This window comes from Aplidium turbinatum, chromosome 16 (genome assembly GCF_918807975.1).
Source record: "Aplidium turbinatum chromosome 16, kaAplTurb1.1, whole genome shotgun sequence".
Taxonomy (NCBI): domain Eukaryota; kingdom Metazoa; phylum Chordata; class Ascidiacea; order Aplousobranchia; family Polyclinidae; genus Aplidium; species Aplidium turbinatum.
In genome coordinates this window covers 16,211,037-16,236,809 of record NC_137487.1, presented here as the reverse complement: position 1 = coordinate 16,236,809, position 25,773 = coordinate 16,211,037, and the positions used below count along the sequence as shown (strand labels likewise).

Genomic DNA, 25,773 nt, shown 5'->3' with positions numbered 1-25,773 from the left:
TATCCTTTGCATCCAACCGGTTTCGGCTCTTTGTTTTGATAGTTACCAAGGATGAAAATCCTGACTAACATAAATATGTAGTTGCAAAAGAGATTAAAGCAGCCATGGCTCTCTTTACCAAAAGAGCATATGCTTACGCCAACGAACTACAAAAATCGTCAATACTTTTCGAATTGAAGGACATTCTTAATGATTTCATTGCCCTTAGTTCAATGAACTCATCTTTTGTAAGGTCTTCATTACTGATAGATTTCAGTTCAACGAGTAAAGGGTAACGTATCCATGCTGAGTCTGTGTGCAGGGAAGATGGTAGAGCATTACAAACTGCAGTTCCGTTTTGCAGCATAAATTCTTTCAACGTTGAGAAAATAGAATAGTTGTTAGTCTCCAATCTCCACTTCCACAAAGATAACTTGTCCTGAAAAGCTTCAAATTTTTCAGAAGCGTCCATAGTTGTAACGGCAGGGCCTTGAACAGAACGATTTATCTCATTCATATGAGTAAAAGCATCCGCCAAGTAAGCTAATCCTTGAATAAACTCTTCACTGTTAAACTGCTTTGAGAGTTCAATATTTTTGTCTCTTAGAAAAAAAGAAACTTCGATTCGAAGTTTAAATAAGCGATTCAAAACTGTCCCCTTGACAGCCTGCGAACTTCTGTATGATAGAGGAGAACTTCCTTTTCCGCTCCAATTTCTTGATAAAACCTCTTGAATATTCGATGGTTCAAAGCACAAGCTCTGATAAAATTAACGATTTTCACACTACCAGACAAAATTTCTTTCAAATTTGTTGGGAGAGTTTTAGATGGTCATGCATGGCGATGTAAAAAGCAATGAGTAACGATGACCTGAGGAAAATCATCAGCGTTGTTTAAACGTAATCTCCTTTCTTTTGAAAAAATTATTCCATTTTTGAAATTATGCACGAAGATTTAACTAGTCCGCGGACCCCATGGGGGTCCATGGACCCCAGTTTAAGAACCCCTGGTATAGAACACTGCGAAATCCCACCTCGCAGTTTACAGTGTAAACTTTACACGGCCTCCTTTCTATCGCTGGTGCCCGCAAAATCCTATGTAGCTGTTTAGACAGCTCCTCTCTGTACATACCCTCGCTTCTTGTCGCTGAACGCCTGTAATCTCTCCCAAACAGATAATCATTTGACCACTAAGAAAAAACTGCCATAAACTGAAATACAAACGACCAATTTTTGTTTGGAAATTAAGTAACTGTAACTTGTAACTGTTGAAAAACGCTAAAATAGTAGCTAGTTACTGCTTATCGTTACTTTTTCAAAAAAGTAACGAAGTTACAGTTACTCAATAAGTAACTAGTTATGTAACTAGTTACTTTTTTAACTAGTTACTGCCCACCTTTGCTTACCACAACATCGTACATAATTTCAACTATAAAAGTGCGTAAAGATTTTACGATAGGCCTACTCAATACATAAGTAATTAGTAGGCCTACGATTTATTTCCAGGTTATATAGACTATAAGGCTACCCACATAGTGTAGGTTTTCTTCCATAATTTGCCGACATTGGTCCAAACAGGAGAAAGCGCGTTTGCTTTTTCCTTTTTTTTTGGACCCGGACATTTCTGAAAACAACCATATTTTGGTTGCAGGAGACTTGTCTGGTAGTCAGATCAACGATTGCAAAATTCGGCAAATATGGGACCTAGGGAACTGCCCCAAAACCGCATTTTAAATTTGCATAGCGCGCCATCTAGCGGTTGTAAATATTTGGTCAAAGTAATATGCAACTTAAGAAACATATAATCCTACACGTAAATAACACTCACAAAAAGATAAGTGCAGTAATACGTTTTAAAAAGGTTGTGATCGTGGGTGTTGGCAGGGAAGGAGCGCTTACCTTCATCCCCTTGGATTATGATTTTACATGTAATTTGCTCGGGAGAGTGCAATTTTCAAAAATTGGATTCGATTCCACGCAAACACTTTCTCATAAGGTTTTCAACCAACTCTACTTCAGTTTTTTGATTTGTTTTAAACGTTTTGCGCCGTAGGCGCAACAACCAGTTACATCAGACGTTAATAGTAATTTTTTTACACACAACTTTCGCACCCCACCACTTAAATGTTACTTTAAATTTAGAACTTTTCTTAACCATCTTGCAGCTTACAAGATTTAATGCAGATTTAATTGTAGCTTATAAGATTTAATTTACAAGATTCATTTAATGACTTGGCTGGTATGATGTTATAGTTATTCAACTCCTCAATTATGCTTTTTCAGAAATCTTTTCTTCGTGAAAGTTCAAGGTATAAATCATTACCAAATTTTATGTGCCCGTAATTTTCATGTTCGTCAGATACGTTGTAACAGATGAAATTACACTTTCCGAAATCAATCTTAATTAATTAGCACTTTGTAGAATTTTACAACCACTACACTGTGGGATGGCACAACGGATAAGGCGTTGACTTCACATTATGCAATCTTGGTTCGACTCCCGGCTTCAGCTGGTTGTTAAAAACACCGCTTATATCTACCTAGGGTGTAATAAATTGGGTGGGCATAGATGCTGCGAAAAAGGAGGCCGAGAGAAAGGAACTGGCCATCGTACTATCCTTAGTGCCGAAAGCTTAGTACAATGAGAACCTTATCTTCTCATACCCAACACTTGAATCAAGTATGGGACCACCTTTTTACACTATCATTGGAGCCTAATTTCTTTTACATGGGACACTCAGAAAACAAAATATGTAATTGCGCGTCGATTCAATGTCGCCAGACGTTGAAGCAACGTAAAATAGCAAGTTAAAAACATGAGCATAAAAAAACACGGGAACAGGAGATCCGAAACATGAGCGTAAAAGATGCAAGACATAAACAAAATAGCTGCAAGATATTGGCGTAAGAGAAACAAAACAAAACATGGGTATAAAAGAACCAAAATGTGGGCATATCAGATCTAAAATATGGACATAAAAGAGCAAAAACATGGGCATAAGAGATTGAAAAGATGACCATAGGAGATCTAAAACATAAGAATAAAAGATCCAACACATGGGCATAAGACATCTAAAACTTGGGCATAAGAGATCCCAAACAAGCGCATTCCAGATATAAAACAAAATTTGGACAGAAGAGATTGAAAACATGCCATTGGATATCCGAAACATGGGCATTGGAAATCCAAAACTTGGGCGTAGGAGGTCTAAAAGATAGCCTTATAGCTGTAGCAAATTAAAAAAAAAAATGGTATCGTTAATGTAAATTGTAGGCTATGAGAAAAAACTTAGAAATTTCCCACTCCACTCAAGTAAATCCTGCTTACGCCATTGGTTACTATATATAGCCTTCTGTACTATTCAAAAAACCTTGCTAGCCTGTTTTACCCTGAGTGAGCTTTTTAAAAGTTCTAGTATTTTCCTTAGGTTGTGTAAGTTCTGTTTGCAGTCTACTGGTCTACTGTACTGTAACTGAGTCCGTTGTGAGTTTATTGTGGTTGCCACCGTTATCTGTTCAATGTTACACCGACGAGGTAACCTGGCTCGGGGCAAAAGGATAGTGATTTTCTATTGTTTTAGAAATCAGCTTCAGATTATGGAGATGGAAATATGATGCCACAATTTTGGTTTTGCTGAGTTTTAGTTTCTATTTATGGAGAAGCGGATAGGGTTTTTATGTCCTGGCTCAGAGTGTCCATCGTTTTCTCATGACTTTGTGCAGTAAAAAATTGCTTGGTCGTCCGCGTATATGTGTATTTCGCGGAGACTGTACTTAGTAGGTCATGGGTGTAGACTAGAGTAGATATTGAAAAAAGGCGGAGCCAGAACCGATACTTGTGGGACACCGTTTTTCAATATGCAGAAAGAAACAAAATTGGTACCGAGGTATGGCCTCGACCTAGAATCGAACCCAGACTTGTCAACACCAGAGCCGAAGCAGATAACCATTCAACCATAGGGCGAGTTGCTTTCAAAAATTGCATAGTTTAATGCTTTTCCAGACAGCAAAGCAATCCTGTTTGACATTGGTTCAACGTCTGCAAACGTTGAATCAACTAAAAAATGACTGATTTGCTGTCTGGGTTTGGGTCGCTTCGAAAGCCGATTTGTGTTTTATAACCTCAGGTCGCTATATCTTTTACAAACGATGTAGTGAGCTGAAACATGGTGATTTTCGTTATTAAAATTATAACAAGAAGTATTCAGGGATAATCCATTTGTGAGTCTAAAAGTTAAAACTACCAATACCGACAACTTTGTAAAAAGTGTAGCTCTATACTCAGAAAAACATGGCTTGTTTATTCGTACTTTTTGATTTTTAGGCAATGCATTAAGTGCAACCGTGGATCGAAATCTTCATCATACAGCCTGTGATAGTCCGCTGCTGACCGAAGGCCTTTCCCCTTTCTTGCCAATTCAGTCGATTGTGTGTTTTGAACAATGACAATGACTAAATCTTTCTGGTGAAGACTATTAAGCTACCGACTAACCCTTTACATCAACCTACAATTTTAAAGATTTCTTAACAACTTACAATAGGTAGTACTGAAGTAGGGCGAAAGTGGATAATTTTATTTCTTAAAGCAAAGATGCATTCACTGTGCTACTTATTCTCTGTGTCAGTCATTGAAACCCATTATTTAACAAGACAAAGTTAAAACGATAATATGTTGTTTGTTTTTTTACATCAATAAAACTGTTTGCTTGTGAAGATTAATATGTGTTTTCTTGCGAAGTTTTAGTTTTGTGCTCCGTTTCCAGAATTGACTTGCAGAAGCAATACCAAACTTGGATCTTCGCCGGCAGCTTTCTTAAATTCATCAAGAGTGATCTTCGCATCTCTGTCTTTATCCATTCTCTCAAAAATGCGATCTACTCTTTGTTCTGCGGACAGGTCATCATGAACAACTTCAGAAAGCTTCTCTTGCCCGACCATTTTGTAAATAGCCTGTGATAAAAATAATAATAATGATAAAACGCTGTATCCATCGTAAATATGTGTTGCTCTCGTTCTTGGGAATGTAACCAGTTTCAGTGCAGCCGTACATGAATGTAGCCGAGAACCGTAGCCTACGTTATTGCTCCTAATTTATTAAGCAGAAATGACATTCAGTGTAGTGTTTATAAACTAAAGTATTCATTGTGATCTGATAGAGAATCAAAATGATCTTTATAGACTCAAATGTAGACATTCTACCAACTACGCCATAATCAATAAAACAACAATAATTTAAGTCATTGACTGTAGCCTACAACAAAATCTGTTTTGAAGAAATCCTTTACCAACTCACATAAAAAAGATAATGTTAAGGGATTTTTAATGAAAATCGGATAAAAATGATAACAACTACAATTAATAAAGTAGTTCAGTAGGTAGTAGGTAATAAAGTAGGTAATAAAGTAGGTAATAAAGTAGTTAATAAAGTAGTACTTCAAAGTAGCTACAAGTAGCCAAAAGCAGCCTACACCCCAGTCTAGAAATCAGTTGCATTTTGCATTGATTCAACGTCTGTAAACGTTGAATCAATCTAAAAAACGACTGATCTGCAGTCTGGGTACATTATTTGCTTCAATGACGTTTTGCTCATCATCATTTATTGAATATTGGCCACACTGCACACAATTTAATAAGAGCCAAAATACGGATAGCCCTTTTCAACTCGCTCCATTTATTTGATTTTGGACTTGAAGCCTAGTATTTCTCCGATTAGAGAAAACCCAACAGAAAAAGCCCAACTTAACTCCATTCATTATTGGTAATAAACTGAGTTAAGATTAGTATCTAACAATAAAATGGTTTTAAACCGCAGTTGGAACAGTAAAGTTTTCAACCTGCACGCATACCGAAATAATTTCCAACATTTCTTTCTTCGTCACATGTCCGTCTTTGTCCTGGTCGTACATACTAAATGCCCATTCCAGTTTGTCATCAAAGGGACCTCTGGACGTCACTGACAGAGCGCACATAAACTCTCGAAAGTCAATTGTTCCGTCTTCATTATTGTCAAACGTCCTGCAGAAGTTTAAAGTCATGTTTTCATCACTATATCACTTGACGTTGTCATTTATGCTTTGGAATTGCAAAAATCGTTATTTCATACTTTATGTGCAAGCTACCCAAAAAATTGTTTTCTAAGTTGTTTTGGTGGCCATGGATTACGTTTGTTTCGGAGTCCGAGTTTGTGAAATAATTTTTTACCACTACGATAGCCGTAATCTGACTACTTCAAATAACAGCTTTATCAAGTTCAAACGTTCAGTTCCAAATGCTGATTGAAGAATAAAGTTGATTTGGCATTTTCATGAAGTACTTGCAGGTTTTCAAGCACTAACGTCTGCTCGTTTGCCAAGGTTGATAGTTTGAAAAGAAATCTCTTGATGAATTGGCATAAAACTGTGTCAGAAGTAGGCTATGTCATACTTTGTTATAGTCAGTCATCCACTGGTCATATTTTTATACAAATCTGTCTATTTAACTCGCAAATAAGATTTAAATAAGAATCCGTGTGAGTGGCCTACCTGAAACAATGCTTTGCAAATGCTGATGCATCCCCGCTAGGAAAGAACTGTTTGTAGATATGCTTGAACTCTTGCAGAGATAATTTTCCGTTCGGGCAATCGTTGTTAAACGACTTAAACCAAATTCTTATCTCTCTTTCGGTAAAGTCGGTTTGATTTGCAAGCTCCTTCAAGTCCTTTGGAGAAAATTTGGACTTTTGTGCTCCCATTTTGTACTAAAACAATATTTTTTTACACAGAATTCTGCAAATAAAATTAATAAATTCTTTTATCAGGGGGTAACGGATCCACATTTTTTGCAGTTCAAAGAGCAACTCAAGTTACATAAACCGGTCCAAGAATGATTTGTTTGTCTTCTCGAATGCACAGGCTAAAACAGTGATTCTCAACCGCGGCCCTCAAACATTCTCCCTGCGGCCCTCATCGATGTAGAAAAAATTTTTATTGTGTTAGAAGGTGGTGGGTCCCATACTTGATTCAAGCTTTGGGGGATGAGAAGATAAGGTTCTCATTGTACGAAGCCTTCGGCACTAACGAGAGTAGGGTGGCCAGTTCCTTTCTCTCGGTCGCCTTTCCTTCAACAACTACGTCCACCCAATTTATTACACCCTGGGTAGAGGTGAGCGGTGTTTGTCAACAACCAGCGTAAGCCGGGAGTCGAACCAGGTTTGCATAATTGGAAAGCCAACGCCTTATCCGCTGCGCCATCCCACCGCAAGTTCATCCCACCGTGTGTCAGAAGAACTGCTCCAAATGACGAAAATACACCGTTGTTCTATAGCTAACGTGCTTGCAATTTAAAGAGGATTTATCGGGAGAGTTACGCTACGACAGACTTCAACATTTGAAAGGAATCTCTCACTTTTCATTCCATTCACGGTGCAACAAAAGGGAAAGTTGTTTCCTGAATTTCGTGCAAGTCTTGTAGAAGCACATTTGGACCCGCCAGAGCTGTGCTCAGATGCAACAGATGGGTGTATTTTCATGTTAAGGAAGAATTACCATCTTTATGGACCCGTTAACAGGTGCATGAAGAAGATAATCTTCCATCTGTGATGTGCCACCACTGCATTTTATACCAAGGAAATATTGTTGCTAAGTCATTGAGGATGTCTGCTGTGGTGTGTAGAAATCATAACAGCAACAGTAAATTAGGTTCGCGCAAATGCGCTTAACCATCGCAAGTTAAGCAATTTCTCACAGATATTGATGCTGACTGTGAAGACGTGCACATGTTCACTGCCGCTGAGTGGTTTAGCCATGCTAAATCTTTCCAAAGCATTTACGTGTTTCACCCGGAGTTCAAACCGTTTGCTGAAGAATAAAATCATTCCTAGGCACAGCAACAAAAAATGGATTGCTGATTTAGCATCCTTAGTTGATCACATCACCACGTAGCCTACCTTTCGTCTTCAAACAGCTTCCTACAAGGTGACAAGTTCTCTCACGACTTGTACAGCACAGCGCCTCTCTTCATTGCTAAGCTTTGTCTTTAGAAGACGAAGCTTGTAGGCTACGTGGTTTCACGACTTATTTTCCATCACTTTCAAAGCACCAAGTCAACGAATTATTTGAAAGATACACTAAGCTTTTTAGCGACATGATTGATGAATTTGAAAGTCGCAATAACGGTATTAATTTTTTTCTGCCTCTGATGAAAATACTTGCAACACCTATGGCAATAGACACCCCCTCTATAGGTTTCAGCTGGAGCTGCTAAACTTGCAGTTGGACGCAGAGCTAAAACAAGCATTACAATTTGATCATCTACTTCTATTTTAAAGCTTTGGTAGAGAGTTTGCTTTGTTGAACCATAGAGAAATATTATAGAGAAATTATTTCTCTATACTTCTATTTTGCAGTAAAGTTCCTGAAGGAAAGCAGGCTATCATAACTTGATAGCCAATGCACTGAAAAATGTCCCTTTATTTGGTTCAACATTTGGCCTACGCCCTACGCACCGTATCTGAAACAATTTTCAGCAAAATGGCTGGAATTAAAACCAAATATTGTAACCGATGGACGAATCATTATCAAGCAGTTTTCGCGTAGCTTACTGTATCTTCCAAGATTACACCTCGTTTTGGGAAACGTAAAAGTCAAACCCAAAATCAACTTTCACATTTAAATGCTTTCTTTTGTTTGATGTTTTATAGTAATAGGCTATGTTCTTTTATGACTTGTTTTCTTTTGTGGCTCTTTAGAAAAGTTAAGTTTTTAATTTTTTGAAGTTGTCTCTTTACCACTGATTAGTAAGTGACAATTCTTTTTTCCCAGTCCATATTCTTTGGCCGAAGGAAAAGATATTTACCCGATCATGCTCTTGAATTCTATGCAAGCTGCCATAAAGACACATATCTGCGCCAAACGTTTCCTTAAGTACTCAATCTTATCATTAAAAAAAGATAAGCGTACTAGGCTGTAAAATAATCCGACATTTAATTCATAGGCCTTATGACTTGTGCAGCTGGTACTCAGCAGAAAAAAATATTTTATATTTCTTTCTTCTCTGGTACATGAACACAGACCTGGACACACTCCGTATATTGCGTATTCTACAGTAGGATTTATATCGAACCGGAGTTGAGTTGTTCACTCATGCAGAATATTAACAGCAGCACAATCAACTGGGTTCTTCTTAGCTGCAAACCGTACAAAATTGCCGAACTAAAGCCTTCGGAATTGTGTCAAATATGCAATATGAAAACTTCTAGGTGATTACACAGTCAAAATTAAAATTTCCCCTCTGGTCTATAGGTAATATTTTATTAAAAGACGCATGGTATTCTTACCAAAGGTTATCTTCGTATATGCTTTTGAGACAACTTGGTAAGTTGCTTTACTTGGTGTTGCATAATAATTACTTGGTAGGCCTACTGATAAGTTATTAAAGTTACTTTAGTTATTAATTACCCTAACAGAAATAACAGATTTTGTTTTATTCTAAAGGCCATGAAATGCGATTGCAATGTTTTGTATTTCAAACGCTATGAAAGCTTATTGGCTTACATGCTTAGATGATGACAAAACAGTCATGTTGCTGTCAAAAAAAAAACAAACAGACAAAAAAACATAAATTTAGGCTAACAAGGCTATGGTCGCAGAGTTTTTCAACAGTAGCCTAACGAAGCCTGCGCCTATCCTGGCAATGCAGTTTCTATTTTGCGTAGTCCATTAGAATCGACTATCAACTGTGTAATTCGCTTTCGAAACTGCATTAATGGAATTTTTCGTGCTTCAGAGAGAATATTCAAAAATCCCATGACATATTATTAATATTAATGCACCTTGATAAGTAATTAAATCGATCTAGTCGTCGTTTTCGTTGGCATGAGAAGGCTTTGGGTATGATGCTTGTCGTCGACCTACTCGCGATGAAAGCTGCAAAACTTGATAACAAACAGAAATACGGTCTGATAGGATTGCAAGGCAAAGCAATCGATCTGTTTCGTTTTTTTGTTAAGATTTACGAAACTTGATATGATCGTTAGATTTGTGGACATGTTGGACTGATGTTAGGTAACGTATAAGAGACATGTAGCCTACTTTAGGTTACAGGAACACTGGGCGAAGCCACCTGATATGGCTTTGCATCACTTGGCCGCAAGTTTTAAAAATCAGTTTCGTACAAAAAAATTCTGCTACAGTAGTTAGAAATCATCTACAGCTATAAGCAGCAAGCATAGCATTGCCTGTGTCAAATTTTTATTTTTTTGCTTTTTTGTTGTAGGCTGTATATTATACAGTGTATAAGATCTTAATATTATATAAACCAAGCTGTACATGTAAAAATATATATAAATTTGGTTAAAATCATCTGTATAGGCTACTACTGCAATGAGGAAATACATTTTATAAACCAACTTCAACTGGATATAAACATTGCAATTTCACAATCCTAATATTCTTTTCGTAGCCTGGCTAGGACTATACTTATTTTTCTCCCTCAACAAGATTGCTATGTGCAGAAGGGTATGTGACCAAACTTGTTCTCCTTTCCATTAAATCTGCGACTGACAACATTGCATGCCCTTCGTGCAGTTAATTGGGTTAACATAATGTGATTAAGCAAGCTGGAAATTTTGGCAAAAATTAAAAAAAGATTCTTTTTTCGACTTGGGGAGGAATGTGACCAAGCGCAGTTGATCTGTTACTGCAGTGAACCGTTGCTTGCTACAGTTGACTATAGTTACGTCAAGTCTCACAGCTAACGAGAGTAGGCTACACCAATAGTTTATAGTTGGCAAAACGCAAATGTTTGGTGTACGCCTGTACGGTACTGTTAAAAGCTCAGCTGTTTAGCTACAACTTTTGATTCATTATTCCATTAACATTTTCATTCTCCAAACTTCATGCGAGCAAGGTTTCAACGCAGATAGGCCTATGCTCTTAATGGCAGCACTGAAATGCAGGTGTTTCCAGCTCAGGTTTATAATTTTTTTCAATATTTCGCCAACCATGAAGATGGGCATCCACAGAGTAGGCTACCGTATAAAATATAATTCTAAAAGTACGCCTTCCACTACAAGTGATAGCAAAAAAAAAAACATTTAACCTAGTCAGCACTTATTTGGTATGAAAAGACAGTTATTTTGAGAAATATAACATCCAATTTTCATAAAAATAATAAACGTTTGTGAAATCAAGCTTTGTGTTTGGTTGGTGGGCTATGTGAAGAAATACTTTTAGTGGACGGGAGTGCAAGAAAGCTAATTTTCCTGTCCACCTAGTAACCCTAAGTGCTTAGAAAACACAAATGCTAATTTCAGTATAGTTAAGAAAGAACTGAATTGAAACTGGACACATTCCAATACAAATAATATGACATCTGGCAAAATGATGATTTTTTCATGCTACATTATCACAACGTTGGTTATGATTTGAAAGCAAAATTAAATCTTCTAAAATCGTATCTTTCCCAGACAGCAAATTGAGTGATTCAACGTCGGCAGACGTTGAATCAATGTAAAAATAACGCATTTGCTGTCTGGAAATTGTAAGCAACGCTAGAAGCCTTTCACAGTGATTCCTCAATTAATGAAGATTAGATTCGCTCCTTATCCACACTCAAAATTTTTATTAAAAAAATTCATATCTATCTTTTCATTAAAATAAAGAGCACTATCGGGATGTCGCTGCTGTCTTGGATTTTAGACTTCGTTTGACCTTCACTCCATCGAACCTAACATCTTTCGCTAATCTGAACGTGACATCTTGGAGTGGGACAAACCAGTGACGTAGCTACGAAAAAAATTTTAAAGGGCAAAAGCAACTTTTGGAAGGCAAACATTTTAATATTTGAAATAGGCTAGAGTTTGTTTAAAAATATATAGCTACGGAATGCAGCCTAACAATTAATGTCATTCAACATGTATTGTCGTTAAAACGTTGTAACAGTAACACTCGTTTTTGTGGGGGGGGGGGGGGGGTCGATTGCTCTCCAAGCCCCTCCCCTGTGGCTACGTTCCTGGGACAAACAGTGACTGATCTGTGTTTAGCATGCAGATTAGAGCACAGCATCTGCTCCGTTTAGAAAGGTGCAACCATGGCCACCTGGAGATGCGGCCTGATTTGTCACATTTTGCAGATTTTGATTACAGCTACTGCTGATGTTTGAGTGACATTTTTTGAGATTGTTTTGCTGACTCCTCATGATATAAAAGGTTTTTGTTGCCTTGGGGAAGCAGTAGCAAATGAGAAAAAGTAAGTTGAAAAACGCTGAATCAGACTGTTATTGAAAAATTAACAGTCTGACTAAAATCTTCGAAATCAAATTGTCTTTGTTTTTTAACGTCTGAGGATGTTAAAACCTATTCTGTCATCTGGGGAAAGCAGTAAAGAAAGCGTAAAAATATAATTTTTAGAAGAATTTATTTAAACATTTGCCCAAAGTTAGCAAAATTTGGAAATTTCTGCAAAATGTGACAAATCAGGCCATATCTTTAGATAGCCATGGTGCAACCTACGACCAATAAAATTTAATAAAGCAATAAGGATACTGTGCTAATGAGTACTTAGCCAAGCGTTGATTGCTGGGGACTCCGTTTGTGTATTTTTTGCCCTTGCCTGCCTATACCTGTTTGTTTCTTTCCACAAAGGAAAGAACTCAATCGACTGGCTTGAATGGCGGTCGACAATACCAAACACAATTCATCAAGGAACAGCGCAAGACTTGGAAGAAGCCATTCCAGCCCGTACATGCAGATATCGTCGGTCCCTTTCCCGAAAGCTATGGCTATTTAGTAACATGTATTTGCAGATTTTCCCGCTTTGTCGAAGCAATACACCTAAGAGACATGCAAGTCTCTTAATTACTGAGCGTCTCCTCAAAGTCATGTTAATGCATCACGGATTTAAATCATTTTAACTTTTCCTACTTTACTGGGAAAACCTTGTTACCGAATTTATTTTTGTATCAAGAATTGTGGACAAGGTTTGTTTATAAATTATTTTTGAGTTAATTTAATTTTAGGTGTTTTCATTTCATTTTTAGTTTTCATTTTTAGGTGTTTTGTCTTTTTTAAATGGCGTGTTCAACGAAATCAATTAGTCCTAATGCATTCTTTGTCTCATTTCGCATTTACATTTCGCCAATCGAATGGCGTAGCACTTTGTTAGAGCAGAAAAACAGGCAAAGAGATGTACAATACATAAATTTAATGTGTGTGTATACCCCAGAACATACGATAAATAACATTGTGTGACATTCCCTTTAAACAATTAAAGGGAATGTTCCGAATACTATCCCTTTAAACAATTAAAGGGATAGTATTCGGAAACATACAAATAAGTAATATCATAGAAAAACAAAAAGGGTGAAAAACTAGCACTGTTAAAGCAATAGTCACAAGAATTCGCAAATGGAATTACATTTGCTTGATCAACATTCACATAGTTTGCGTTTTAGAACAAAATCCTTTGCAATGCGATGAGAAACACTTTAGTCGTGTACAACTAGGTTTAGTAAATAAATAACACTCCAATTGGTGACATGGCGATACAAGTATAGTACGTTTCCAGACAGCAAATCAATCGTATTTTTTACTTTGATTTAACGTCTGCAGACGTTGAATTAATGTAAAAACAGTTGATTTGCTGTCTGGGTTGTTGTTGAGTAGTGTGAAAAATAAAAATCAGCTGCTTAGAAAAAAATCTACAAAAAATTATGGCTATATAGAACTGCAAATCAATTTCAAGATAGAGCCACAAAACTGTGAAAATTTTTAAATAGCTGTCATCACGATGTACATGGCATCCCCATACAGATGAAAGTAAGAGTTCGGCCAAATATCAAAATTTTCAAGTGTTTTCGTTACTAAATGATTATTTATTAATTCTTTTTATAATTGACAAAGAATTATCAAAATCTTTTTAAGTTTTAATTTCAAACATTTGGTAAGATTTTTATAGAATAGTACAAAATATCTGTTGACTGTCGAAAACCTTTCTTTGAATACTTAGCAAGTAAGAGAGTACGTTTAAATGGCGACACAAATTTATCGACAAGACGCCATCATCATGATTTCAAGATATAAATAAGAACCAGAATTATACACGTAAAAAGACGACAACACAGTTAACAAAAACATAGTACGTTTGTATCGGATAGTACGTGTGGGACAGCATGGTACTGTCACCCTGGGCGCCCATTACGGCAGCATGATGGTGAAATGGGATCCTTGGGGCAATTATTGCACAGGGAACATTAAAGCTTAATTTTTAGTTTGCACTTCATGTTGAGTTTAAGTCTGTGAGAAGAACAAGAATTGCTTATTTGCGTTTAAACGTTACAGATGTGGCAACGGTAAAGGTTCGAAAGCCGAGGATGACAACGACAAACAGTTCAACAAACCATAGCATCAAAAGGAGCTAAGAAAATATCGATTCTGAAACACATTTGCAATATGAAAAAGTTTCCTTTGTTACAAAGAGAAAATAAGCAATTCATTTTAATGCAGTGCGGTCTAAACCAGACCAATCCTGTTTAGGGTGGATTTTATGTCAACAATTTTTTCTTTTTCAAATCACTAAAAGGAAGAAGTCTTTTAATCTTTATCAGCAAAATGCTGTTACTTTTTTGTTTTAAACAATTAGCACAAAGCATTGTTGGCGCGCAAAACAAAGTAACTCAAGAGCGCCTACTTGCGGATTCAAAATAAAGATTAAATCTTGCGAAAATAGAAAGGGACACGTACGCAAATATACATTGTGCGTAAAAAAAAGAATAAATAGATGCAAGTAACTTTGTTAAACAATTAAAAATGAGAAACTAACACGCGGGATGCAGCATGGCAATATAATAAAAATACCTGTACCTTGTATCGATCGGGGTTAAAGTACGTACTTCAATTCGTAGTTAACAGAACGTGACAAAAATGTGAATGTTCTATCCAACTAACAAAAAGTCGAACATCACCTCTGAAAGCCCCACTGGCATTACTAATCGATTTAGCAAAAAAAGCCCTCAATGTGCAGATGATGGCCCACATTTTTTACCAAGAAGCGCATAAGCGTTACGTCAAGTGAGCGCAATAAGATGTCAGATTAACCCAAGCTGATGTAAGATAGCGCCCCAAAATGTTGCCCTTTATACTTTGTTTCAACGTAAAGCAATGTGAAAAGGGTAATTTTTTTCTGGCTGGGATGTTGATAAACGTTTTACATTGATTAAGGTCTGAATACGTTGAATCAATGAAATAAGAGACATTTTCTGGGGTTGAACCGTCCATGATCCAATACGGGGTGGAAGCTACATTGGGGCGGGGGTGGTGAGTTAACTGGTAACTAACCTGAACAAGTCAATGGGCGTAAGAAACACTTGTTCTTGAAACAATGCAAATTATTCACAGGAAAACATTCGGATGTAAGAAACAAATTACAAAGCTTTAACAAGAAACGTTCGGCAAGTTGAAACGGCAGCTCAAAGTCACTCATCCATAGCGGCGATCAACCGCTTGAGGTCGGTAGTGAGCACTTCACTTCCTTCCATGCCGATGATGTCTGAGCTGGCTGGATGCTGTGACAAATAATAAAAGTTTATGCTTGCTAGCGATCAATATGAAAACAAGATGCAAGCCTTCAACATGCAGTTGCACGAGGCTGAATGGCAAACAAACTGAGGTGAACAGTTTCACAAAATGATTTAACAGTAACCCTGAGTCTTTATGGCTACTCAGATGGTAAATTGATCGATCTTTACCTCATCAAAGACCCCGTTGCATCCGTTCATGGCGGGGGACAACGAACCAGACCTCGGAAAATTTTGGTCACATTCTGCGGGCTTTGCTTGCTCCGAAGCCCGGTCAATGTTGTTGTAATCATCGGGCGAGTGTTCGGCTGGCGAAGGAATGTTTTGCCCTTCAACGCGGAGCTCATCAGATTCTTCAAAAACAATGACATCATTAATGATGAAATGACGCACGAGATAAAACAAATTTCATCACAAACTATTCGGGGCGTAAAAGTTCATTCTTTAAACGTCAGCTAACACGGAAGTGGCGCTTTTTCTCCCAAGTAGTTAATGCTCTCCCTACAGAAATGCCAATGTGAAAAGTTGCTTTTTATTGATCAGGCAATTCATCCGCTGATCACGGTTAAGAAAAGCCACGGGGTTTTAGTGAATAAGCTACATTCATTGCACGTTCTTCCTGAAGACTACAGCCGCGTGAGCACCTATGACGTAATAATAACAAGCGCGTTAGTGCAACATAAATTTTTGAAGGTTCACTGACCTTTTGGGCTGACCCGCGATAGGTTTAAGGCCGCCATGGGTGAGTGAGCAGCATATGGTGGCGACACCTGGTGACCGTTTCGTTCGTCCAGTTTTCCAGCACCATCGCTACGTGACGTCAAACCACATTCGATTTCAGTAATCTTGGCTTGTGGGCTAAGAAGAAAGGCCAATTTAAAAATAAACTTGCTTGGTCCAGCGACCGGGTCAAGAAAAAAACATTGGAAAACATTTCTGAGAAATACCAACGAGCTATTTTCGTCTTATGGAGAACGAAAAATGGTAACACAAGTACACAACCAAACATCTTGGTGTAAAAATAGCCACCTTATCTAACCGTTGACATATGTACGTATATAAAAGAAGAAAAAAACCCACATAATTCATAAATTAATCATATTTTTGTCTTGTCCCTGAGGTTGAGTCACTTCGATTCAAAACTCACCTCAGCTGTTTTCGTTCCGCATCGGTGAACATCGAAGGAAGTACAACCGGAGCGGAAGCGATGTTCTCCACCATGTTTCCGTTTCCGTCAATTTCCATATGTCCATTGTATCTGTCCAGCATCATCTTTGACATGGCGTAAGCATCCGACGCTTGCTGAGTCTTGCGAGGTCTGAAGAGCAAGTCACTGATAAGTTTGCTTTCGATCTGCTCCAAGCATATGACTAGCTGAGAAAATTTTAGGTAATGCCATTATAATCCCACACCGCAAAATCCGTCATTTTGACATTGGTTCAACATTTGCAGACGGATTTTGCAGTTTAGAATACGTTATGTAAGTTGACAAAATATCATATTGGGATATAAGTGGGAGAAAAAGCAAGAAAATGGTGTCATTTGATGCTTTCACAGCTCTTAAGCGGACCGGAAAGAAGGCTAATCTTTGTGTTCCCTTGCAAGCATTCAAGTCGCGTGCTCTGAGTGGGATTCGATCGGAGGTCCTTTCAAAAGTAGCGTATGAGGTCGTGTCATTTTGCTCATTACATGATGACAATGGGAATTAAGATCTTATTGACATGGTATCTAGCAGTGAACAGGACAGTCAGGGCTGGTCAAAGCCAAACGCAAGGGTTTCCTTTAATCAAGGCATAAAAAGTAGCAGATTCCTAGTTATAGCGATAAAGCCCAACTATGCAAACAGATGTGTCACGCAAGACTTCGACGTGAGCTTGCATTACACGATTTGGTTTGATGTGCATTAAGATTAAACAAAGATGATGTAGTTTTTTACTTTTGTTTTTGGCATTCAATGTTAATCATCTCAACAGCAAAAACAACAAGCAATTTGCGTATGCAGATGGAGTACCAGAAAACCGATTTCCTTGTAACTTAAACAAAAGTCTGTAAACTTTTTTCTCAAACTTTAAGCTTTCTTTACGTTGAAAATTGGTCATGCTGCTCGTTTTAAAATGTTTAAACTGGAATTGGCATGGTTGACCTCAAAATCTCCTGCTCACAGTTGGCTGAGAAAACCTAAATTCAAATGAAGCCAGTTGGTCAAACAGGTTAAACATAGTACGGAGAGTCATCAGAGGAGTTGACGAGAGTTAGGTAAATTCGTGAAATGCAATTCCCGCCATCTTGTCAGTTTCAAAATGATGCAAGGACATTCTACAGTTAGACATCGAAAGTTTGAAATATAAATTTTGTTCTGCAAACGTTCTCTGATTGTTCTGTCATTATTACCATCATCATTATCATTAGTGGTCCTGGTGATGACACAAAATTATTAAAAACTCACTCAGGGTTGCCAAACACTTAACAAACAATTCTAGAGCTGCCAGATATATTCATGAAATTACGTGTAATATAAACAGGTATGGGGTCGCAAGTGGCTGGTGACAAGCAAAAATATAACAAAGAATTGAACTTGAACAGCAGAGAAGGTTGATCCCGTAAACGAAAGATTTCACATTACGGTAGGCAAGTATTCCGCAACCTAGATGCAATGCTATCAAAATATCTCCTTGCCGAGACAGGAATCATGGGCACAGTAAGTGATAAAGTCAAAGTCAATTAAACAGAAAAAAGTGTACAATCGAATTTCCCTCGAGTTGTAAAACAATCGAAATTCCTTTGATTTGGAATCTTAAAATACTTTTTCATGTCGGAGCAAAACATTCAAGCGGTATGCACTGGTTGCCATTATTTCAACATTACTGAACGTTGAAACGATGAAAATTAACCGTTGAAAAGAATCAAAGTGTTAGACTAGTTCTTCATACAGCTACTGACAGTGGAAAGCCTAAGTCAGGCAGCCAATAAAAATAGATGATTTGAAACAAGCCGGTTTAAAAAGAAATATTTCCATCGCGATATTTCGGCTAAATTTATTCTGCCCACGAAAAAGAAGCGCGAAAGGAGAAGGATTCTATAAACAAAACTTTCAAAATGCAGAAAATTTTCCTGATTCTTCCACTGCGTGAATGGAAACAAAAGACCAAGTCGAATTAAATTTCCAAAAGTACAATGGAATAAAAATTACGCATATCTGATCCATGGACTTCTAAATAGTAGAATCTGGACTGGAAACGCAGTGACCAACAGTTGGTACAACAGTTGGCCAACAGTGGGCCAACAGCCAAGTAACTAACCCTGTTGGCCCACTGTTGTACCAACTGTTTGGCCTACTGTTGGTCACTGCATTTCCAGTCCAGATTCTACTATTTAGAAGTCCATGTCTGATCAGTGGAAATTGTTGGACGGTTTTTCCATTAAATTTTGTTATTTCCCAGGCAAATTTTGCTTGCGTCGAAATGCAGATGAAAATATCAACATGCAAAACAAAGAACGCAACCTCTCCACAAAATGGCGAATTGGAAAACTTGGAAACATCAGAAAAAGCCCGATCACACATTGCTGCGGCAAGTACCGATGATATCTCAGCGATTTTGCAAAGATTGCAGCTTCACCATGGTGGGAGCTGGCGCAAAAATAACTCGGCAGCCAAACTCTGGCAAAAGTACAACGGGTCAGCCGACTGCACTTTGAAATTTCATCAAAACTATCCCTTTAATGACGTCTGTGGCTCACCACGCGTCATTCTACCAAGAAAACCGGATCGGCCGAGAACATGCGCGACCTCATAAAATCGTATTTTGAAATAAACAAACCGGCAAACAGACATTTAGCATTTCATATCCGCCTACGTTGGAAAGGTTACCCTAGCGCTGGAACAGCTTTGTCTAAAACTGTTCATATCACTTCAAGGCACTTGAAAACGTTCTTTAAAAAGTCAGCGATATTACGTTTGGGCCAACATAGTGACTAGACGAGAAGACAGACTAAAAGCAATCAAGTTGTGGGAAACGTCTTACCGCTTCCTGTGTAGTTGTCCATCAGGGCCCAAGGCTTGCTCATGGCTCACAAGGTGATGCTGCAACAATAAAAACGCCCATATCAGTGGAGGGTACATGGGGACCGGATTTCCCAATTGCAGGGTTAAACTTTTTCAAACCTTAATCAGTCTTCACATCGGTAATTCGTATGATCATAATAATTAGAAAACAAATTGCACTCGTATTTATAACTCGCGTTTCATATTTGCAGTGCGTATGACAGGTGAAGTTTCAGTGATGTGGGACTTGCCGAGAGACAGACCCAGACATAAAAACGCGATGATTTCTTTCAAATCGAAAAAGAATGAATGCTGAATATAAGTTGGTAATGAGTTGGATGACGCAGTCAAACGAAGGTATGTGACAACAAGTGTCAAAGATCGAACTTCACGACAGATAAAATTCTTTCAAAAGCAATGCCTTCAATGATTTCTATTGAGGTGGCAAATGCATTTCAGCAAACGAAGCTGGAGATTTTAACACTATTTTCAACAGCAGACAGCTTCCACAAAGCCACGTGAAAATAGAAATATCGGTTCCAGGAATAAAATCTGCATACAAAGTCAATGTGCTGCGCAGTTTGTCAAGATTTGGCATGCTGACAAATGAGATAAAGCAAAACTGATGTTATCAAATGCTTAGTGCACAGGTCACATCTTATCAAGTTTGCAAGGATGCAAAAACTATTGTTTCTGAAGAACGTAAGAAAAAAAAAGGATTTTTGGTAACAAAAAATCTTTGTAACGATCATAAACAAACACGGGCTTATTAGCATATAAAATATCACTCACTTTTAAATGCTCGGAACGCCGAAAACGCTTCTCGCAGTACTGGCAGGGGTAGGGCCGCTCTCCGGTGTGGGTCAGGATGTGACGTTTCAGGTGCTGCTGACGACCAAACATCTTGCCACAGTAGTCACACCTGCAAGTAGGATGAAAGAATTGAAGGAAAGCGTGTTTGGAATATACCCAATCTGCATAAGTTGGTTCAACGTAAAAATTGGTTTCCTACCTGGATAATGTTAAGCAAAGAAAACTATAACACAATAGAAAAATAACTTTGAAAAATTTTATTTGACTTTTAGCACGGAAGGTGAAAAGGTTTGATTTTTGTAATGTTTGCTTATTTTTTTTTGTATAGAGTTCAGGTTCTTAACTGGCTATGTTCTATTTATTCAAACATTTTGCTTGCACACAATACATCACCATTTTTTAATCTACAAAATTCGAACCAAAAAACTTGAATCATACAAAGTACAATCTTTCTATCATGTTTGCAAAAAACTCATGCTTCGTTTCATGCTTACTCTAAACAATGAGTTTTGAAAATAGTGCCACAGTATGAATGCCATGATGTTAAAAACTAATGGGTTGGATTCCCTCACCCGTATTCTTTCTTTGGTTTATCCTTCTTTGGGTGAAGAGAGAAACTTTGAGGCTGATTGCTGTCCAACATCCTGAAAAAAAAAAGATTAATATTTTGCGGTTTTGCAAAAAAATACAAAAACTGACGAAAAGTGATCTTGTACCAGAAAACTTCCCAAATAACAAATCAGTCATTTTTGCATTGATTTAACGTCTATAAACGTTGCATCAAAAAAAAACAAATTTGCCGACTGAGGTTGGGCAATACAAACTTAGATGAAAAATTTCAAGCAGGCATATGATTTGATATTATTATCTCTAGTAATTAACTTAAGAAATTAATGGTACTCGGTGTTGGCCCGACAGTACCCTTCTACGCACACTGAATCCATTAAACTCTATTTATACTTTTTATTTATTGTAAACAAAAACCAAATTGGCGCAGTTTTAAGACGAACGAGCTCCAAAGTGGCGTTGCAAATGCCCATGATTTTAACATTTGGTTTTTATAAAATAAGAAAAGCGACGTTGTAAAATTTGAGGCATATTTCATGTACATGATGAAAAAGGGCATAATGAAAGCGCGCTATTAAACAAAAACAAGCAAATAATTCGATGGGAAGCTGTTGAGATTAATGAGCTAACAGTGGCAAACCCTAGCAGGAAAATTAGTCATTTTAAAATCTGCTAACATTAAATCAACTTAAAAACGACTGATTTGCTGGCTGGGACACACAAGTATGGGGACAAAACGTGCACAACTGAAGCTTTAGTACTTCCGGAAAGGCAGAAAAAACACAACACTCGCTTGGATATGGCGGCCGTCGCGAAAAGGGCGTGACCGATAAAGAAAACAAAAACTGTCGCGAGTCAGTGCAGGCTTTGTCGGGTGGAACACTTCAGTCTTGATAAACAGAATAACCTATCACCCACTCAGACAAACAGGCTTTTTTATACAAAAACCTCTGCAAACGTTGAATCTACGTAAAAAGGAATGTGGCGCTGAATGAGAATAAATCCATCATACAAAGTCGCAATTTTCGTTATCAGACAGAAAAAAACAACTTCAATCTTAACAACAAACCGAACTGAAAAGCAATTAACAAATTACGAGATTTACAAAAAAACTATATCGATTTAACAGTAAAGTTGCTGATACCTTTCTCTTTGCAAAGTTTTAGCCATGGTCATAATGCGTTGATGCTTCGAAACGGTGTCTGCATTCCCCTCTCTGTTGGCTTCCATTTGAAATGGATAACCTATTAAAGGGTTGCCTCGTCCCATGTGGTTGGTTGGTGGGCCTTGTTCTCTGTCGCGCTCGGTTGAAAAGTAATCGGCCAGGGACTTGTGGTCAATCTCGGCCTGGGAGTCTGTAAAATGAGGTTCGGCATCATTAAGCAATGGCTTTGACAAAGTAGCTAAAAATACGATAAACACAGTAAAATGAGGTTATTTTCATCATCATCATTTTGACATCGATTCATCGTCGTCCCGGACAGCAAATCAACCGTTTTTTTTACATTGATTGAACGTCTGCCGACGTTGAATCAATGTATTTTTGACGATGACGATGATTTGTTGTCTAAGTGATGTGGAAACTCCCAAACAGCAAAATCTATCATTTTGCAGATTTAATCGGAAATAACGGATTTTTTCTGTCTGAGCGGAAACTTTTGCGGTCTGCCAATGAAGATTTTTTGTATAAAATTTAAAATCAATTTATTTCAGTATCGGCCCAATATCACACGTACATATAAGTCATTCTATCAAAGTGAAAGTTAAGCACTGAAATCCATCGTTTATTGCGTTCATTTCTTGCCAAAACTCAAGACGTGTACTTAGCAGAGTACTGCAGCAACCGAAACTTGAAAGCAAATGCTTGAAGTTTTCTTTATTCAAACATGGTGAGCAATATTTGCAACAAATGCTTCATTATGTAAATTGTACATTGTAAAATGCAAAAAAAGCGTTTTGCATTGTACATGGTAGTTACAACGAACTAATTAATTCTATATTTTGAAACGAAATGCAACGCTCTTCAACAAAAAATGCCATCAAACCTTTTGAACTTCAGAAATTGAGTGACATGAAATGGTGAATTAATGAGAAGTCAATCTTTCTTAATTAATCAACTCAAATTCATTGGAATCAACACAAAAAAGGTGAAGCAGCCCAGGTAGCAAATCAACCGTTTTTTTACATTGATTCAACGCTGCAGACGTTGAATCAATGTAAAAAACGGTTGATTTGCTGTCTGGGCAGCCAAAACACATACCAGTGCAAAAGCCTACCTGCAATGATGCGGTCTTGCGAGAATCTGTTCAGAGAGGTGTAAATGAATTTTTTCTTCGCGTCAAGCCCATTAAAGGTCTGCGTAAATCTGTCCCTGAAACATCGTTCGACAAGTTGATGGAACGTCGCCAATATGATGTTTAAAAATAATCATTTTACTTTGATTCAACGTTTATAAGAACACTACGATCAGCTTGGCTTGTCATATAAAAAATGTAAATGTTACAAAACTACGAAATTTCGCTTCAGCTGTTAAAACGACGCTTCTTACGTCAGCAACACGTCATTGATGATGACGTTACGCACCTGTCTTGCGGTGAATAAACTGTAACGGCTTGTTTGTCGTCACCCGACAATATTTCGACGTCTCTTTCACGTTTCAAAGACAACTGCAAACAACATGATGAAAGTTGGTTACATTCTGCCAAGGCCAGCAATACAGTTGTTTTTTACATTGGTTCAACGTCTGCAGACGTTGAATTAATGTATACAGACCTGGTTTAGTGACAGGAGTGAATAAGAATAAACGTTTATACCCGCTGTATTTGTAGAGAAGACAATAAATCAACGAACAAATCCTCTTCAGAGAGATAACTCGGAAAAGGAGAAAGTTTTTGAAACAAGAAAATATTTTCGAATGCAATTTTTTTGCACTCGCGGTCGCAGCATTGGTGCTTACATCGTTTAACAAACAGAAAACAGTATTTTTGATCGACCAAATGGAAAACTTTGAAAAAAAAAACTAAAGAAACCGAATAGTCTAAAAGCAGCAAAGCGTGTATCTATCGTTGTCAATTCTTGTTACATTTGACTAACGAGAAAACTGTTAAATTAGTCGTTGATCCGACAAAAATTTAACCCATTGCAAGAGTGGGCTTTTCGGCTGCAGATAAGGAAGAACATTTCCAAGTTTACTAATTGTAATGACAGGCTGCTATTTTTGGTCGTGCCTTCGAGATAGTTTCTGGGTTTTCCTGGCGATCAATTCTCGGTACAAAGTTATATGTAAAATGTCATATTATTCCATAATTAGAAAAAACCGTCTCGGGCCTGAGAATAATCCCGTTTATCCTGCTTACCAATTACAGCGTTAACATCAGCCCGATCCCAGCTAACAAATCAAGCGTTTTTACATTGATTTAACGTCGACATACAATAAACCAATGTCAAAAAGGTCTTCCTTGCTCGCTGGGATGCGAAAACTTCAACGTAAGCGTCCATGTTCATAAAGCAAACCGCTTCAGGGCGCTATCGAACCCAAAAAGATGCAATTTGATTGTGACGGTTGAAGCAAGCTAAATGAAGACTTTCTTCGTATGTCTCACCGATAACGAATCCAGAACAAAAAGGATCTTCCTACTGTTTATTGGCAGTAGGAGGGCGATTTATTGGCACGTCAATCAATAGGGACAGATGGTGAAATATTGCCAGGTTTAAAATATGCGCGAGGGTTTTTTAGGTTGTACCTGTCAGCGCACTTCACAGTAGGTTGGCGCAATGCATTATAGACGTGACAATGATGTAACGATTTCAGGTTTAAACCGGTTCAATCTGCTCATAAGGCTTATCGCTTCAGCATGCCAATAACTCCACCGTGAACTGTAACTGGAGGAATTTATAAAAAGAAGTAGAGCTATTTTGGGTCTACGCAACGCTGTTCCAATCAAAGTTATTTGTCAATACAAGTTGCTGCTGGAGCTCTTGCACAACACGAGCGAGAAATAGTCGAAAAAATACCCGAATTTCATCGCAAGAACTCAATCATGAACGCAGAAAAAATTCCATGGGCCAACGCACAGGCGTAACAATGAATCATTGATTCAATGCATCAACATATTTTTATTCAAGGACTGGCTAACTGCCCCAGGCTGGGAAAGCAAAAAAAAAGGCTTACCTAGACGCCACTAAGCCAGCTAAACATATAAAGCTCACCAGCCAACCGATACCTGCATTGTACATGTGGACTAAAATAGCAACAGCTACTGGCTTTAGTCACGTTACACACCCTTCAGCGCCCCTAGTTGTATTCTATTCATTCATTTACGTAAACGAGACAACAGTGACGATACGGGGTTAGAGCAAGACTTGATCTGGGATGAGCTGCAAAATTTGTTGTTACGTGCAACTGCTGTTCAACTTTATTCGACATGTGATACAGTAAATATATTTTCATGCAGACATCCCGTTTTAAATTTTTTATGCTCCCAACTCGATATAAATTATTATTGGACAAGATTGAGATGTCATACAGTACACGAGTACACCGTATAACAAATTGTGTCCGCGCGCCTGGTCTAACATGAACGTACAAGTTTTCTGCTTACTTAAACATTAGCTTACGCGTTCATTTAATTCCAGTATTTCCAGTAGCCTTCCAACAAGCAAGGGGTATTTACGCACATGACGTGTTTGGAATGTGCGACGTGGCATTCAGATCAAATGATCGTTTTCCTGATGCAGTTCAATTAATATAAAAAATAAGTAAAACCCGGCAATGAATAACTTGGCTTTCCACCGAGTGTTTGGTGTTTTCCCTTGCGATCTTGT

At 37.8% G+C, this 25,773-nt stretch overlaps 2 protein-coding genes across 4 annotated transcripts in view; both read right to left on the bottom strand.

Annotated features, from left to right (window-relative positions):
• Nucleotides 1-4,718: 4,718 nt before the first annotated feature.
• Nucleotides 4,719-6,708, bottom strand: LOC145785545 (visinin-like protein 1). The gene is made up of 3 exons (XM_082597205.1): nucleotides 6,500-6,708; nucleotides 5,825-5,993; nucleotides 4,719-4,928 (listed from the first exon to the last, which is right to left on the bottom strand). The coding sequence occupies exons 1-3, from the start codon at nucleotides 6,706-6,708 to the stop codon at nucleotides 4,719-4,721; spliced, it is 588 nt and encodes a 195-aa protein (XP_082453331.1).
• A 6,431-nt stretch (nucleotides 6,709-13,139) lies between these two features.
• Nucleotides 13,140-25,773, bottom strand: part of LOC145785485 (uncharacterized) — a 34,551-nt gene continuing 21,917 nt past the window's right edge. Inside the window, exons 7-17 of one of the 3 annotated variants that reach the window (XR_014291182.1) lie at nucleotides 23,533-23,615; nucleotides 23,226-23,320; nucleotides 22,094-22,304; nucleotides 20,955-21,026; nucleotides 20,362-20,491; nucleotides 19,550-19,608; nucleotides 16,675-16,845; nucleotides 16,231-16,385; nucleotides 15,699-15,880; nucleotides 13,280-15,515; nucleotides 13,140-13,240 (exon numbers count right to left, since the gene is read on the bottom strand). Coding sequence is in view for 1 of the 3 variants with exons in the window: in XM_082597134.1 (XP_082453260.1) it covers nucleotides 15,426-15,515; nucleotides 15,699-15,880; nucleotides 16,231-16,385; nucleotides 16,675-16,845; nucleotides 19,550-19,608; nucleotides 20,362-20,491; nucleotides 20,955-21,026; nucleotides 22,094-22,304; nucleotides 23,226-23,320; nucleotides 23,533-23,615 (1,248 nt within the window). In the remaining 2 variants the exon portion in view is untranslated. Of the gene's footprint in view, nucleotides 15,516-15,698; nucleotides 15,881-16,230; nucleotides 16,386-16,674; nucleotides 16,846-19,549; nucleotides 19,609-20,361; nucleotides 20,492-20,954; nucleotides 21,027-22,093; nucleotides 22,305-23,225; nucleotides 23,321-23,532; nucleotides 23,616-25,773 lie in introns of all 3 variants that reach the window. The other 2 variants (XR_014291181.1, XM_082597134.1) reach the window with 2 other exon arrangements.